Source organism: Ammodytes marinus (genome assembly GCF_949987685.1).
Source record: "Ammodytes marinus genome assembly, chromosome: 5".
NCBI classification, from domain to species: Eukaryota; Metazoa; Chordata; class Actinopteri; order Uranoscopiformes; family Ammodytidae; genus Ammodytes; species Ammodytes marinus.
This window is the reverse complement of record NC_137234.1, coordinates 33,827,894-33,845,383: the sequence shown is the minus strand read 5'-3', so window position 1 is coordinate 33,845,383 and position 17,490 is coordinate 33,827,894. Positions and strand designations below refer to the sequence as shown.

Sequence of the window (17,490 nt, the reverse complement as noted above, 5' to 3'; positions counted from 1 at the left end):
TCTCCTTCTCCTACTTATTTTAGATTTTAGATTTAGTCTCAGTGTTCCCATGTCCCACTACATCTGTGATATAGTTTTTTTCGGGCTATGAAAACTGTTATCTTACTAAGGGAACCATGGACATTTTAGTGTCATTCTAGTCATTGATAAATAAATTGACAAGAACTTTTCTGATCACTAAATATTTATAAGCGTTTGTGTCACTTAGAAAAAAAAGTCTGGCCAGCATCATTTAAAATTTGGATCTCACCTTAAGCACTTTCAACAACTTAAACAAAGCATTCAGCCACCATGTCCTGCTTTCTTTGGCAGTGTTTTTTCTGGCAGCTTTTCCCTCTCAACATGAGGAAGTGTTTAGTAGCATACATGGCACAACGTCATCCACTAACATAAACGCAACAAAAAGTTGTATTGCTAGATCTCTTCTCATCACGTTCACCTGTGTTTTTTTTATGCCTTCATGCATTTCTGGTAATGTTCATATGTCAATAGAATATTATAATTTCTCACAAAAGCATTTTGTCATACTTCACATGATTAAAAATTAACACCACCTTTTTCATAATTGTCCTTTAATGATGAACTCATGTTGTCTATTCTCTACAGAAGCACAGTGTCGGCAGACTGAGAGAGATGAGGACAGCACACCCATTGTGCAGGTGAGTTTGTTAGAGATAAAAGGAAGTTAGAATTGTGTTTAAAGTGTCTCCTAATGCTGTGAGGAAGGTTTTTTAAATTCCTTGGCCTATGACTGGATCCATCCACAGCTGATACACCTGCGTTAAAGGTGGAGTCAGCAATTCCGGGGAAAAATCAGTGAATATTTCCTCACCATCCGCTACCCTGTCCGTACTCTGTGTGTGTGTGTGTGTGTGTGTGTGTGTGTGTGTGTGTGTGTGTGTGTGTGTGTGTGTGTGTGTGTGTGTGTGTGTGTGTGTGTGTGTGTGTGTGTGTGTGTGTGTGTGTGTGTGTGTGTGTGTGTGTGTGTGTGTGTGTGTGTGTGTGTGTGTGTGTGTGTGTGTGTGCGTGAGTGTGTGCTGAAAAGAAATCGGGTGAAAAGAAATCAGCTTCTTTTCAGGGTACACACTGTACGTACAGGTTGCGAATCATGAGGAGATATTGACTGATTTTGGAAAAAAGGGAGTTTTTAAAAACAAGTATTCTCCAGAATTGCTAACTCCACCTTTAACCTTCCGTTCAGCTTTGGAGACACATTTCTCCTGCAGTATGTGGTAAGATAAGGTATCTGGGCTAAGTGTCTATTCCGGATACAGGTAGTTAAACACTGCTAAACACTGAGCAAATCAGACAAAAGTTCAGGGCATACAGTATGTCCTTTGACTGAAACTTAAAGGCTTTTTGTTTATTGTGTGACTAATGTGTTGACAGGATAGGCATGACATCACACTTAGGAGAGGAAGAAAAACCTTCTTTCTCTAAGCCACAGTATTAAGCCTCAATAGCTTTTCAAATAAATCAGTTTTCTACAATGAATGGACCACATCTGAAGTCAAAAGTCTTATGTGTTCTGAAACGGTGGTGTGGGTGGAAAGTCTGCTACACAGCCCTGTCCTATGCCTCGTTTCCACCGAGTAGAGCAGGTCGGATCGGAGCGGTTCGGTCCGGGTAGTTTGGCTTTTCATTTGCCAAAAGTTGGGTAAGGTACGGTTTAAGCGCACCTAACCGCTCTGAGCCGCTCCCGATCTCAGTACTCCTCCGTAGGGGTACTAGCCGCCTGAAAGCGGTCCGAAAATGCGGAGCGACACACCCCCGTCATTTGATTGGTCGAAAGAATCATTTCCGCCATGTGTAGTCATCTCGGCAAGAGTGAAGAGAGTCTTGTGTTTTGTCGAAAATGTGAGCACAGCACTGTTTATTGTGTGGTGTTTTTCCTCGTCAATAAATGAATCAGTTGGTTACACTGTGTCCTACTGCTAGTCACGTAGCTGCCGCAGCCAGCGCTGTTCGCTCATGAGTTGCACCGAGCCGTTTCTGTGTGTTTTCGCCATAGATAGTAGGCTAGTAAATACACGTTCACAACAACACGGGGGGAATAAATAAAGAAGCGGCTGGTTTGACCAAGCAAAAACGAGAGACAGCTGGCTTGACCACAGTTGGTAGAAATAATCATTTCCGCCGTGTGTAGTCACCTCGGCTAGAGCGAAGAGCCGTCTGTGTGCTCACAACAACACGGGGGAAAGCGGCTGGTTTGACCAAACGAGAGACCGCTGGTTTGACCACAGTTGGTAGAAAGAATCATTTCCGCCGTGTGTAGTCACCTCGGCTAGAGTGAAGAGAGTCTTGTGTGTTGGCGAAAATGTGAGCGTAGCACTGTTTATTGTGTGGTGTTTTTCCTCGTCATTAAATGAACCAGTTGGCTACACTGTGTCCCACTGCTACGATGTCACGAAGCTGCCGCAGCCAGCACTGTTCGCTCACTGTATCAGTTGCACCGAGCCGTTTCTGTGCTCACAACAACACGGGGGGAATAAATAAAGAAGCGGCTGGTTTGACCCAGCAAAAACGAGAGACCGCTAGCTTGACCACAGCTGTTCCACAGCCTGATAGTTTGACCCACATTCTGGCGGCGGCTATCGCAGTCCAGCCGAAACCCCACCCTACCCGTAAAGGTAGGGTCATAAACCCCGCCCTACCAGTAAAGGTAGGGTCGGCGGTGGAAACAACACCGAGATTCTTAAAAGTGAGCTGTCCCGCTCTGAGCTGCTCTGACCCGACCCGCTCTACTCGGTGGAAATGAGGCATTAGCTGCATCCCACAACTTTGCATCAATGTCATGAATTGTACTAAAGGGGGGGAGGGTGCTAACAGGGCACACACACACACACACACACACACACACACACTCCTCACGGTGTCACTTGGTTGTTCATACCGAAAGAAGAAACAGAATAGTTGTGTACAGGAATGAATAGAGTTGAGAGAGAGGTTAAAGGTGCACTATGTAACTTTTGGTATATTAGAGAAGTGAACATTTTCTTAATTATATTCTCATACCGGAATAAAAAACCTTTCCTCACAGGAAGATTGGATCCCTGGAACACTGTTTGAAGTTAGCAAGATTCCTGAAAAGTTACTGTTTCACTGTTGTTAACAACAGAAGGGCCCACACTTTTGTTTACGAACATAGTCTAGTTTTATGTTTAGTTCCAGGTGCCTCAGAATAATTTAGTTTTGATTTATGATGATATAATTATTCAATAGTAAGCATTACATGTAGAGAAATATGTTTTTGTAAACTAACTGCAAGCTCTGTAAATGTTAACAAATTCTACTTCCCTAAAACTGCAAGGTGTATCTTTTAAGCCTGCCTACATTATCACCTCCTCACTGTGACTGTTGTCTGTTTGAAACACTGTCTGAAAAGCACTTGTTCAGGTGCTTACGTGCTCTGGGGAGATTGCAGAGGGAACTGGTTCACCCCCTTTTAACTAAAAAAAGAATTAGATTTTTCTTTGTAAACGTGATCTCTTTGACACAATTGAAGTCTCATTCAGTGAGCAGACAGGGCAGCTAACGAACCAGGCTGTAGCCCAATCAAGCCAACGCAAATACACACTGTGGAGATCAGGTTGGAGATAAGATAAGAGTCCATCTCCATGGTAGGGGCACAATGCTTCCTTCACATGATATGTACATGAGCTAGCCTATGGCTCTTCTCCTTTAAATGGGACTGGCTCTACTCTACTCTACTTTACTTTGCCCTATACTCATGTTTGGTATCGGTAAAAATTCTGGAGGTTGTTTTCTATTATAAGATATTACCCGTGGTAGCACTGCCACTGCGTAACTGGTACTCATAGCAACGTTAGCGGCTAAAGTGCCTATGCGTTTCTGCTTGGTCTTCATCAGGGCGATTACTTGCAAATTTTTTGTGTGTTTTTTGTAGTTAGTTGTACCTCCGTCCTCACTGCTCTACAAGCCCCTTTGTCCCTTTGAGGTCAGAGCAGGCCGGACCGGCCCAAGGCCACCCCTCTACCATATAAATCCTGTTCCAATCTTTCCCAGTGACGCAGTCTTTGGTCATCTGGAGCAGCAGGTCACAGTCTGAGTTATTGGAACCTGAAGACCTGGAGAGAGAGGCTGTGTGTGTGTGTGTGTGTGTGTGTGTGTGTGTGTGTGTGCGCACGTGTTTGTGAGCGTGTTTGTGTTGGTAAATCATTCTTACCTGTTATTGTAATTATCATTAAAGCTAAAATGGTATTGTTGCACTGGCCATAGTTTGATTTCAGACTGTGCATGACATGTCCATCAAAAAGTTGACTTTACAAAACATAAAAACAAATTGAAATAACGAAAAAAAAAAATAGTTTGAGATAGTTTGAGCAAAAACACTTTTTGCAAAATTATAAATAGATAATTTAATTATCAATCCAAGTGTGTTTACATCTGATAGTTAGTTCATGTTTATGGTTCCCCCTGATCAGGCTAAGCAAGCACACAAGCAGGGTTAGGGTTAAAGACTCTGACAGCACCTCCAGGTGAACTTTAAATCAGCTGAAGGACATAAAAAACTCCAGTGATGTCACAAAGGGGCAGAGCCGTGAGTCTCTGTCCTTTGCTGCCTCTCTGTGGTCAGAGCAGGTATAACTACTGCCAGATGTGTGTCTCTCTCTCTCCCTGCGTCAGATGGACAGCTGTTACCATGGTTATGACAGTGTTTGTGTACAGATGACAAGGCTGATTATTTCCACTTACAGTATATGCTGTCCCAGTTAGAAAGTAACAGTAACACAGTGAACTACTAAGAATGATCCTTCATCACCATGAGCAGCATCCACGCACACACACACACACGCACACACACACACACACACACACACACACACACGTGTCATTATACTGGGAGTAGGCCTAGCTCAGGTTTACTGTGATTGGTTTTGTCTGTTGACATGTTTGTAATAGGCCGATATTTTATTGCCAAATTTTCCGACCATTTTCATACTGCCGAACTATGATTATGGGCCCACTCTCTTTTGTTTAATCACTTCTTTGTTGAGTGGCTCTCTAAAATGACATAAAATACAATATGTTAAACAAAACGAAGCGAAGACACATACTGCAAAGTACCCGATGTGTGTAACATGACTTCACTGATTTTTAAGTATCACATCACTTTCCCTAAACTAGATAGAATTGACTCACATTACTTGACATTTCTTACGCCCTCTTTACAGGGCTAAGCATTTAGCCCATAGCCAATAGCCATCATCGCAAACCTCTTTGCTTCACCTAGCTAGGGTGGAGCTAAGTCTGAATCTTGTGTTTAAAAAAACACATGCTACAGATGCGACCCCATGTAAAATACAGCCAGAGAGAGGACAGTGCAAATTAACACACCACCACACATTCTAATGGGGCACAAGTGATCATTGAGAGGGACGATTTTTGGCTGACTCTATACTTTGTATTTTCATGAAAATGTTGCATATTGTGCCATTAATGAAAAATGTTACACATTGTAGCATTCACATTAAATTGCAGATTATCAAATCCTCTAAATATTTGAACTGCGACTCCATTGAACACACTGTGCCGGTGTCGTAAAGCTTTAACCAAGCTGTTTTAACACAAATAATTACTTTTCTGAAGCAAAAGATAAATGCATTTGACTACATTGAAAAATTATGTGTTAAGTTCAAAACTTTAAATAGTTTCTATAATGCAAGGGAAAAGAAATGTAATTCAGCACACATGAATAAGACGGTTGGCTTGGCCTTTGATATGGGTGTGACAGTCGATTATAAATGAAGAAGCATATGTAATTACCATACCAGCGTTTTGCCCAATGTTATTTAGACCAGCAACTCTTCAGTCTCTCCAGCTGCAAACACTCTTCACTTTTTTTTTTCTGTTGCAACAGATGAAAAAGTCTTCTGTCTGTGTCTCAGACTGCACAGCCCCATTGTTCCTGTGCTGTGAGGGACAGATCAGTGTGTGTGTGTGTGTGTGTGTGTGTGTGTGTGTGTGTGTGTGTGTGTGTGTGTGTGTGTGTGTGTGTGTGTGTGTGTGTGTGTGTGTGTGTGTGTGTGTGTGTGTGTGTGTGTGTGTGTGTGTGTGTGTGTGTGTGTGAGAGAGCCTGAGGGAGTTGGAAGAAGTGTTGGAGGGAGGGGCCGCTGTTCTGAACAGATGTGGGCAGAGAGGCTCATTTTCCAGCCCAGACTGCTCCCAACAAGGCACACCAGAGAACGTTAGACTTTAGTGGATTACACATCACATTGTGGACATACAGGACTCACTTTTCTTTGCCTTTTTTCGCTTGAGGTATAAAACCAGCACTTGAGCTTGGTCTGGAATCTGTGAGGACAGATTTACTATGAAAATTACCCGTTTCAGTTGATATGAGGTGGGGGGGATTTCTTTCTCTTTTCATGGCAAGAAAATCTGGGAAACTGCAAGTTGGATCTATTTTTTACCCCAGAGTGGAACTCCAACCACGTTGTTGGGACTGGGTTTGAGTGAAGACAGAAAAGGGCCGATAGAGATGTGTGATCGCTGAGGATTAATACATAGAGACTGCCACCAGCATGTATGAGAGACACAGGCGGAGGTACAGCTTCTGTGCCCGAGGAGAGAGGACTGGGGATGTGGTGTTGATTAAGGTAGGCACAGGAGTGTGTGTGTGTGTGTGTGTGTGTGTGTGTGTGTGTGTGTGTGTGTGTGTGTGTGTGTGTGTGTGTGTGTGTGTGTGTGTGTGTGTGTGTGTGTGTGTGTGTGTGTAAACAGTATAGTGGTTGGTCAATAATGCTCCGACCTAAGACCTTATTTACATTTTAATCACTTCAATCTATTGGACCAAGCATTTGGTATTTACATGTATTTGCTTCTTTCAAGACATCAGCATAATTCAATGTGTGCATTCTGTAGAACAACATGGGGGCATCCATTCACACTTTGGTCATTCAATCATTCATTGTTCAATTTCTTACTATCCAGTGTTGTATCAGTCACTCATGCCCCAGCTTGAAGTGCCATAGAAATATGAAATATGTTTATTTGTCCGTGGACAGTTTGGGACATTCTGAGCCTTAATAATGTACCGTAAAAACAAACAAACATCCATTCAAGGATTTTTTTTCTCCCTATTTGATTTTGGGAGAGTTTTGGGTGATGCACATGGGGATAACAGTGTTGCCATGGGGACAGTCTTTCCATGAGGCTAACATGGCTCCTTAGCTTTCCGCGCTCATGTCTGGTCCTCTACCAATCAGACGAGAGAGAGAGAGGCCAGGAAACTCAAAGGGAAATCCCTGCTTACTCCAGCATCATTCTTTAGGAGATGGCGGCTAGGCCTACTCATGACGTACAGCATCTCAACTGTCAAATATGCAATCAATGAATGAAAATACACACGCGTGATAATGACTGCTTCTCCAAAATTAAAGTTCTACCGCAGCAGTTGGTTATCACCGACTTGATTGATAGTCCACAAACCATTTTAATGTGTTTATTACTAAAATCAGAGACTGGATAGGGAGCAATACAAACAACTAAGCCTATAGTTGTAAGGCTATGCATTATGGCATGACAAAAAATATCTACTTCCTGTAGTTTTTTTCTGTAGTTTTCTTGCATGGAAATTATTACCAATTGTAGAGCAGTTCGGCAACTAAGTTATTGCTCCCACCCCCAGGCGCATCTGACCAATGAGTGAAGAGAACTTTCTCACGTGGCTTATGACACTGCATTTTGGTTCCCTTCACAAACTGATTCAGACCAGAGGAGACGATAGGGGTGAAAGAGAACCAGACCTGTTACAAAACCATACAATGTATCATTCTCACATCTGGATAGAACCAAATCAGAAAACTCTCAGGTGTTAATTTGCCCTGAGACGACAGTGGGCTCTTCAAAACTGGACAGCAGAAGATTGGAAAAACGTTGCCAATATTCAGCCCTAACCGGCATTCCCTGATTAATGTTTCCGGCACCTTGTTGAAGTTCTGATGGCAAAAGGCCGTTCAAACTGGGACTACCAAAGTCAACCTAAAGCAGTGGCCAGGAAAGCTACGGGCATATGCAGAGAGAGATAACATACAGTAGAAGATGTACAGTGACAGGGCCGTCGGACTGCGGGTACAAGTGCAACAGTCTTGGGGGGGCCCAAGGCAGAGGGGGACCCATCAAAAAAAAATAAAAAATTTTAACAAGCTCAATATAGGCCCTTGATCTTCGAAGGCCCCGAACAATGCCATTCCAAAAAGAGAAATAATTGACTGGCTCATGATAGGCCCCTGACCCTTGCAAGGAGATCAGGGGCCTATCATGAGTCAGTACATTTTTTGGTTATTTTTTAAATAACATTATTCAGTGCCACGAATAATATATTGAGCCACTAAGAAAAAAGAAAAAAAATACTTCAAAGAGGGAAGGAGCTTTGGGATTATTAAATTCACAAAGCGGACTGGATTTTTTTAAACCTGTACATTTTTTCTTTCTGCTTTTTGTTAATTCTGTGTCTCCAAATTATTCCATAAAATATTACTAAATAGTTCACATTGGACACAGTTGATTTAGCCTTAGTTTTCTTCAAAAAGTGCACCAGATTGATGAATTTTACTTTCAAAGGTTCACATTTTTCGGACCCCCCTAGAAGGTCCAGGGTCCCCTACATAGTCTCCCAAATTCCTCTGACAAACACTGTGTGTGTGTGTATGGTTATTATTATTTATTTAGCAAATGCAAAGTATGTACAAGTATGGATTTGGTCATTCATCAAATTAAATATTGTGGAGTTGTCTGGCTCAGAGAGCCATGTGTATTGTAAGACCGCCTTTCAGGGTGCCCATCAGGACTTTTTGTATAGGGGCCAAGAATTTGGTGCTACGCCCCTGTACAGTGATACAGATATAAATAAATGCAAACATATGTAGAAAGATATTATATGAATGCAGAGATGATGTACAGGTAGAGATATACATACAAGGTGCAATCAAAATTATTCAATCCCAATTGAAAATCCCAAACTTTAAGCAGTTTGAAATAAACAGATCAAACAAGAACTATTCAAATAGCTAAAGTCACTAATAACACAAGTGGTTTCTCCAAAAATCCAACACTAAATGCCACTTTTAATGACTATTGCAGCTTCAGAATGATGCAACTCCATTAATAACATCCCACATAGGAGCACATTGTCCAATCAGGTGTGGTCTCCATCACACCATGGTTGCATTCACCTAATTTGAAATAGCAGTTGAATGATTTGGATTGCTGTTGATGAATATTTAAAAAAAAATATATTTCTGTAGCAGCGTTAGAAGTAGTTTTGAGTGGTGTTCCCACACCTGCTCACACACACCCTCTGTCACCATGCTGTTTATCTCTGCTATGGCCTTCATGTTATTAAACTCTCTCATGGCTGACTGTTAGGTCTGAGGCTTTGGGAAGCTTCTCATTGTATGTGTCAGACTGAGTATAACACTGAGTCTGAACTAGGAGAAGATCATGACTCATCCTTTTGACTTTTAACTTCCCTAGAAGATTCACGTGATTGGTTTAAGTATATGAGATCATTATGTCACTTTGATAATCACAGGACAGGGTCATAATGCTAGGCCTTTTTGTACAAAATCTATCATCATGGATCAGAGGGAGGCATTTGTTATAAAAAACACGTAGATTCTAATATGGAATGTAGTCTTCAGTACTTGTTGGGACAGACAGACAAACACACGCTGTTCATCCATTAGTAAAAGTCATAGCTGAATACCAGTCAGGGCACGTTTTGTTTTGGTTCTTAGGAGTGTTGAAGACACCTTTACACAAGCAGTGGTAAATCATTTACCTAACAGCTCCCAGAAGACACTGAATATCCATGTCAAAGCCATGATGTAAGGTTTAACAGTCAGCAGAATTGGATGCTGAAATTCAGTGCTTTATAAGTGTATGAGCGTGAAGTGTAGGCGTAGCATGGCACCGCTCGCCTACCTACTTCCGCTCTATTTTCCTTTCCCTTCAGTAGTCAGTCTGGGTCTGTGGTATATTTGCGTATTTTCTCCGGACAGATTTTTGGCGGTCCAATCAGCGAACAGAGGGAGTAGCTCAGAAGCCAGTGCATGTCATACGTCACAACCAAACGTTATGCGATTGGTTGGCAGATCCAGAGTGGCACTGGGCACATCCAATAGTTTTAAACTTCAACAGACACCCACCTTCAAGTGAGTTAACGTTTGTCAATTGAGCGATTCCAGACCTTCTGTACAAATGAAATGAAGTACGATGGTCTGGAAGGACCAGGCTAGTGTAGGCGTGGGTGTGTATCCAAATAAAAGGACTTAGAAGACTTGCAGATGATGTTACTCAAAACGAGCAGTATACTGTATGCCCAAAGCTTTTTCATTTCTCATCATGGGCCCCTTCACATCCCTTTTACAATGATCTGGTCAGTGTCCCATCTAGAGACAAAACCTGTAGTTCTATAGAAAATAATGCAATGTGGCCAATGTAATACTGACTGATTTTTCAAGTTACACCCTGTTCTATTTTCACCATTGAATTCCACCTGGAACATTACCAGTTGCACTGTTTTTTATTTAGTCTCGGTTAAGGCTTTCCTATTATTAATATTATTATTATTATTATTGTTGTTGTTGTTGTTGTTGTTGTTATTATTATTACCAACTTAAACATATTATTGAATTGAAGCAGATCGGACTATTTCAAACAACAAATAATGTAATTGACATTGGTGACAAATGAGGTGGCAGAGTGTGGTTATGCAAAGATTGTCCAGCTCACCACTTTAACCAAATGACGTTTGGTGCATTTACTGTATGAATAAAGGTGGTTATTTTAATCATTTGGCAAAAAAATTAAAATAAAACAGTCTATTGATGCTAAATAAATGTTCTGTTTCTTCTGCAGTTTTGCAGTAGATTCTGGCTGGAGCAGGTTAGGAAACACTTCCATTAAAGGTGCACTACACTGTTTCAGGGGATGGGGATTTGTTTACATTTGCAGAGCCTGCAGTTAGTTTGAAAAACATATTTTCTCTACATGTAATTCTTAATATAGAATAATTATATCACCGTAAATCAAGACTTGCTTATTTTGAGGAACCTGCAACCAAACGTAAACCTAGAATATGTTTGTAAACCAAACTGTGGGCCCTGCTGCCGTAAACAACAATGGTGAAACCGTAACTTTTCCAGGAAGCTTTCTAACTTTAAACACCGTTCCAGAGATCACATTTTCCTGTGAGGAAAAATGAGAATACAGTATCTCACAAAAGTGAGTACACCCCTCACATTTCTTCAAATATTTCATCATATCTCTTCATGGGACACCTCTAAAGAAATGACACTTTGATACAATGTAAAGTAGTCAGTGTACAGCTTGTATAACAGTGTTAATTTACTGTTCCCTCAAATTAACGTGACACACAGCCATTAATGTCTAAAGTGCTGGCAACAAAAGTAAAGAGTACACCGGATCCCTAAGTGAAAATGTCCAAATTGCTCCCAAAGTGTCAATATTTTGTGTGCCACCATTATTTTCCAGCACTGCCTTAACCCTCTTGGGCATGGAGTTCACTAGAGCTTCACAGGTTGCCACTGGAATCCTCTTCCACCCATTCATGACGACATCAAGGAGCTGGTGTATATTAGAGACCTTGCACTCCTCCACCTCCTGTTTGAGGATGCCCCACAGATGCTCAATAGGGTTTAGGTCTGGAGACATGCTTGGCCAGTCCATCACCTTTACCCTCAGCTTCTGTAGCAAGGCAGTGGTCATCTTGGAGGTGTGTTTGGGGTCGTTATCATGTTGCAATACTGCCCTGCAGCCCAGTTTACAAAGGTTGAGTGCACTTGCTCAGGGTCATATCCAGAGGTTGGCTTTGGAAAATAGACCTATGAATACTGCCAGCATTGCTGCAGGTCTTGAAGGGGTGGGGGGGTCAGCCTGTCAGTGCTCAGACCATACGCCACACACTGCATCATACTGGTCTGCATGGTTATTGTCCCAGAAGGAAGCCTATTCTAAAGATGATGCAAAAGAAACCCTGCAAACAGTTTGCTGAAGACAAGGAGACTACAGACATGGATTACTGCAACCATGTCCGTAGTCTGATGAGACCAAGATAAACTTATTTGGTTCAGATGGTGTCAAGTGTGTGTGGTGGCAACCAGGTTAGGAGTACAAAGAAAAGTGTGTCTTGCCTAAAGTCAAGCATGGTGGTTGGAGTGTCTTGGTCTGAGGCTAAATGAGTGCTGCCAGCACTGGGGAACTACAGTTCACTGAATGCCAACATGTACTGTGCCATACTGAAGCAAAGCATGATCCCCTCCCTTCGTAAACCGGGCCGCAGGGAAGTATTGCAACATGATAACGACCCCAAACACACCTCCAAACGACCACTGCCTTGCTAAAAAAGCTGAGGGTAAAGGTGATGGACTGGCCAAGCATGTCTCCAGACCTAAACCCTATTGAGCATCTTAGGGGCATCCTCAAACCGAAGGTGGAGGAGCGTAAGGTCTCTAATATCCACCAGCTCCTTGATGTCGTCATGAATGGGTGGAAGAGGATTCCAGTGGCAACCTGTGAAGCTCTGGTGAACTCCATGCCCAAGAGGGTTAAGGCATTGCTGGAAAAATATAGTGGCCACACAAAATATTAACACTTTGGGCCCAATTTGGACATTTTCACTAAGGGGTGTACTCACTTTTGTTGGCAGCACTTTAGACATTAATGGCTGTGTGTTGAGTTATTTTGAGGGGACAGTAAATTTACAGTGTTATACAAGCTGTACACTGACTACTTTACATTGTACCAACATGTCATTTCTTCAGTGTTGTCCTATGAAAAGATATAATTAAATATTTGAAGAAATGTGAGGGGTGTACTCACTTTTGTGAGGTACTGTATACCTTAGAAAATGTTCACTTCTCTGACACACCCCGAAGTTACATAGTGCACCTTTTAATAAGCATGTGGTGGATTAAAATGAAGAATCAAGCCAGTCTTCACACAGTGGGCCATGGTGTGCAGCCTGGGAGTAGAATAGATGGCTCAATGCCTCTGCTGTGTTGGAGAGTCTATCCCACTGTTGTGCAGGATGTTGATAAGACAGAGCAGGCGATCATAGAGCCGTTACAATAGATCCATTGAGACAAGTGGACGAGGGGACAAAGGACTCATTGGCTTGACCAGTTGATCATCTCTCCACATGAGCTCACTCTGATGGCTCGCCTACAGCAGCTAACCTACACAACCGTCAACCGATCAGTGGGCTGCTTTTAACAGCCGTCGCTTTCAACACATGTCAGGGTATTTCATTTAAATTAATCTTTTTCTTTTTCATCTGTCAACCACTTCCATTTCAGCAGATTCCGGAGCAAAGGACAGTGTGCTCCAAACCCCATACTTCCCTGCTATTTAATATGGTAGAAAAAGATTTAGGATGTCCACATTCAAGTTGACAGATTTTGCATGCGTATAAATACCCGGATGCCCTACTACATTCAGTCAAGATTTTTATTGTCGAAAACATCATGCTATTTGGGCGATTCTGACCCACAATCCAGTGCGTTACCGGAACTGACGTCACATCAACGGAGCCTCTGTATGAAAACAACCAGGGATGCGACGGATATACAGTCAAGTGCGAAAGTTTGTGAACCCCTTGAACATTTTGGAATTTTATTTATTTTTACCATTATTAATTCATTTTTATCAATGCCAGTATTTTTTATATGAAATAACAGATGTTTGTTTATCAATTCAACATTTTTCTTTCCCAGAAATAAATTGTTAAAACAGATAAAACAAATTATTTGACAACTGTTGTATGATCAAAAGTTTGTGAACCCTAAACTGCATTGCTTAAATGGAGCAGGTAAACACAATCAGATGGGCCAAATTGAGTCATGAAATGGACCAATGTAGTGAGAGATCTTTAGGGAAGAAATTGGGCGGCACTAGATACAACAGAGATAAAACCAGGTCAGTTTAGGCTCACCAAAGTGAACCCATACTGGTCAGACATGCTAAAAGGGAAACAAATCTCTGAGGATCTCAGGAATAGAGTTGTGATGCTGCACATTTGTCTGGGGACAGCTATAAATTATTTAAAAAAAAGTTTGAGCTCCATCGGTCCACCGTGAGGCAAATCATCTGCAAATGGAGAGCTTTAAGAGTGACTGAACATCTGCCTAGAAGTGGACTTCCTTCAAAAATATCCACAAGCGTCACAAGATAAGTGATTTTTCAGTTAAAAGCCAACCCAAACATTACATCTAGTGATTTGCAGACCTCTCTTGCAGCATCTGGGACAGATGTGCATGGTTCCACAATAAGAAGAAAACTCAGTCAAAATGGCTTTCATGGGAGGGTTGCTAAAGAAGCCTCTGCTCTCAAAAAAGAACAAAACTGCTTGTCACAACTTTGCCTGAGAGCACTTTGAGATACCTGAAGTCTTATTCTGTGGACAGATTAGTCCAAAATTGAACTGTTTGGTCATAACCAAAACTGCCATGTTTGGGAAAAAATGCAATTCTGCCTACCACCTAGAGAACCTTCTCCCAAGTGAATAATGGTGGTTTCAAATTGTCTGCAAATCTCCAGATGTAATGTTTGGGTTGGCTTTTACCTGAAAAATCACTTTTCTTGTGGCGTTTGAGGATATTTTTGAAGGAAGTCCACTTCTAGGCAGATGTTAAGTCACTCTTAAAGCTCTCCATTTGTAGATGATTTGCCTCACGGTGGACCGATTGAGCTCAAATTTTTTTTTTATGAATTTATAACTGTCCCCAGACAAATGTGCAACATCAAAACTTTATTCCTGAGATTTGTTTCCCTTTTAGCATGTCTGACCTGTATGGGTTCACTTTGGTGAGCCTAAACTGACCTGGTTTTATCTCTGTTTTATCTAGTGCCACCCAATTTCTTTCCTAAAGATCTCTCATTACATTGGTCTATTTCATCAACCAATTTGGCCCACCTGATTGTGTCAACCTGCTCGATTTAAGCAATGCAGCTCAGGGTTCACAAACTTTTGCACATACAACATTCGTCAAATAATTTGTTTTATCTGTTTTAACAATTGATTTCTGGAAAAGAAAAATGTTGAATTCATAAACAAACATCTGTTATTTCATATAGAAAATACTGGTATTGATAAAAATTAATTAATAATGGTAAAAATAAATAAAATTCCAAAATGTTCAAGGGGTTCACAAACTTTCGCACTTGACTGTATAAGCAAGAGGATAGATCAAGGCGTCATGTTAGGATGAAAAAAATAAGTCAAGTATTACTTATTAAATAAGTAAAGTCCCAAATTGTAGCATACTGCATGCTAACTAGATTATTTTTATGATCAGCTGTAGTATGTAGAATAGAAAAAAGAAAGAGTATGTAATTTAGAACGTAGCCTTTATGTGTGTTCCTGTAGTTTTTACATCATCCCCTCCACTTAAACCAGATGTTAGCTTATATCTCAGTTCACTCCCTTCATCCTTCTCTTGTTTTGTTTTTCTTTGATTGAAAGTGTCCCTTTAAAACCAGATCAACTTTGTGAGGGCCTATTGTGACAGTCACTACAGACAGAACAGGGGTCAGTTTCTGACTTTTACATGTGATCAGAAGCCAACGGTAGAAAGGAAAGACCTACAGAAGTGTGGAAGACCTTCATTTGAATTTGTCCTGACTGTATTTGCGAGGTGTGTAACGTGTCATCTCTCCACTAATGGCAGGGCTTCAATGGCTTCAGTCCCTCACTACTACCTGTCACATGTCAGAATGTTCCTGGGCACAGACCCCAGATTACTCCCAGTGGTTGGCCAACACCCTGCGTGGTTGTGAGTCAGTGTATTGGTGTGTGAGTGAGGACGCACTTTGAGGCTTCGGATAAAGTTTTTTTTTAAACTATATTCAGGTCTTAAAAATGAATTTTTGGCATTTTTTGGTGTTTTTAAGAAGAGAATGTATCATAAATAAGACAATTGACAATCTAATGAACAAATCCTTGTGTAATGACCTCCAGAATAGCGCTAAGGATGATTTAGGAAGGTTGAGTTGAAGGAAAGGGCTTTAGAAGTTTAGATTTTTGGTTCAGAGTATTGAAAGAAACTAATGTGGAGATAATTTCCATTAAAGATAGTTGTATGGGGGGGCCCTTAGCTCAGTTGGTAGGGCGTCCCCCCCGGGCCGGGCCCGGCAGCAGACCTGGGTTCGATTCCCGCCAGCGGTCGTTCTCTGCATGCCACTCCCCTCTCTGCCCCATTTCACCTCTGTCTCTATCAATAAAGCATGAAAAATGCCAAAAAAAAAAAAAAAAGATAGTTGTATGGGGAGGAATATTCAGATGCATACAGACAAGGTTTAGTCTAATAAACACTTAAATGTACCTTTTGGACCTTTGATTTATAATAGTATTAAAAAAGACGTATAAGTAGAAGTATGTGTGTGCTTATTTCATGGACAATAAATAGATTTTTCACTCTCTGATTGACAAACTATGTAACTGTGATACTTTTTCCAAATTAACTTGGCTAGATACTTGTAGTACACCTGTGATTACCTCAAAGTATCCCTGATGCAGGAGTCAGGAGGTTGAGGGCAATGTCCAAGGGAAATGTTTAGGACTGGAATTTTGTTCAGCAGAGTGCCGTGTGTGTGTGTGTGTGTGTGTGTGTGTGTGTGTGTGTGTGTGTGTGTGTGTGTGTGTGTGTGTGTGTGTGTGTGTGTGTGTGTGTGTGTGTGTGTGTGTGTGTGTGTGTGTGTGTGTGTGTGTGTGTGTGTGTGTGTGTGTGTGTGTGTGTGCGCGTGTGTGTGTGTGTGTGTGTGTGCGCGTGTGTGTGCGCGTGTGTGTGTGTGCAATACAATACAATACAGAAACACACAAGTTTTGCAGAGAACCCTCCCACGTCTCCCTGACATGACACTGAAGTGGCTGTGTCTGGGTGCATGGGTGGAACAATGGTGTGGCTGTGACCTGTGTGTGTGTGTGTGTGTGTGTTTCGGGTTCTGCAGATATGTTGATGTGCTCACACTATAGCTCAAACATGCGAGAAACATACACACACACACACAAGGCATACTGCGGCGTGTTCGGGTGGGACAGTCACATGTGGAGCCAGTGGGCGTGAATCATATTTGAATATTAATGTGATTGCAGAGAAACTCACACACACACACACACACACACACACACACACACACACACACACACACAGTTGTGCATAGAAGCAGAAGATAGTTCCTCGGGCTCCTTACACAGCAGTTAATGTAATGTAAGGCTCTATAAAGAACCTGTCCTCCAAATCAATTAACTTCCATTCGTTGTTGTGTGTGTGTTAGATCCAGAGGGAGAGTGATGTGTGCTACCCCGTCCAGCCCTGCCCTGATGCCCACACACTGACAACATGTACAGGTAAGACCCACACCCGACAAGTATGTAATCAAAATACTGCTGCTAGCTAGCAAGAAAGCTATCACCAGGCATTGGTGTAAGGAAACACCACCTACGAA

The 17,490-nt window shown here is 41.7% G+C and overlaps 1 protein-coding gene across 4 annotated transcripts in view; it reads left to right on the top strand.

The window, feature by feature from the left end:
• LOC307250839 (A-kinase anchoring protein 13) overlaps positions 1 to 17,490 on the top strand; it is a 201,779-nt gene that overhangs the window by 119,367 nt on the left and 64,922 nt on the right. For all 4 annotated transcript variants that reach the window (XM_080028071.1, XM_080028073.1, XM_080028072.1 and 1 more), the window contains exons 11-12: positions 607 to 659; positions 17,320 to 17,392. In XM_080028071.1, coding sequence (XP_079884197.1) covers positions 607 to 659; positions 17,320 to 17,392 — 126 coding nt within the window. The remainder of the gene's footprint in view (positions 1 to 606; positions 660 to 17,319; positions 17,393 to 17,490) is intronic.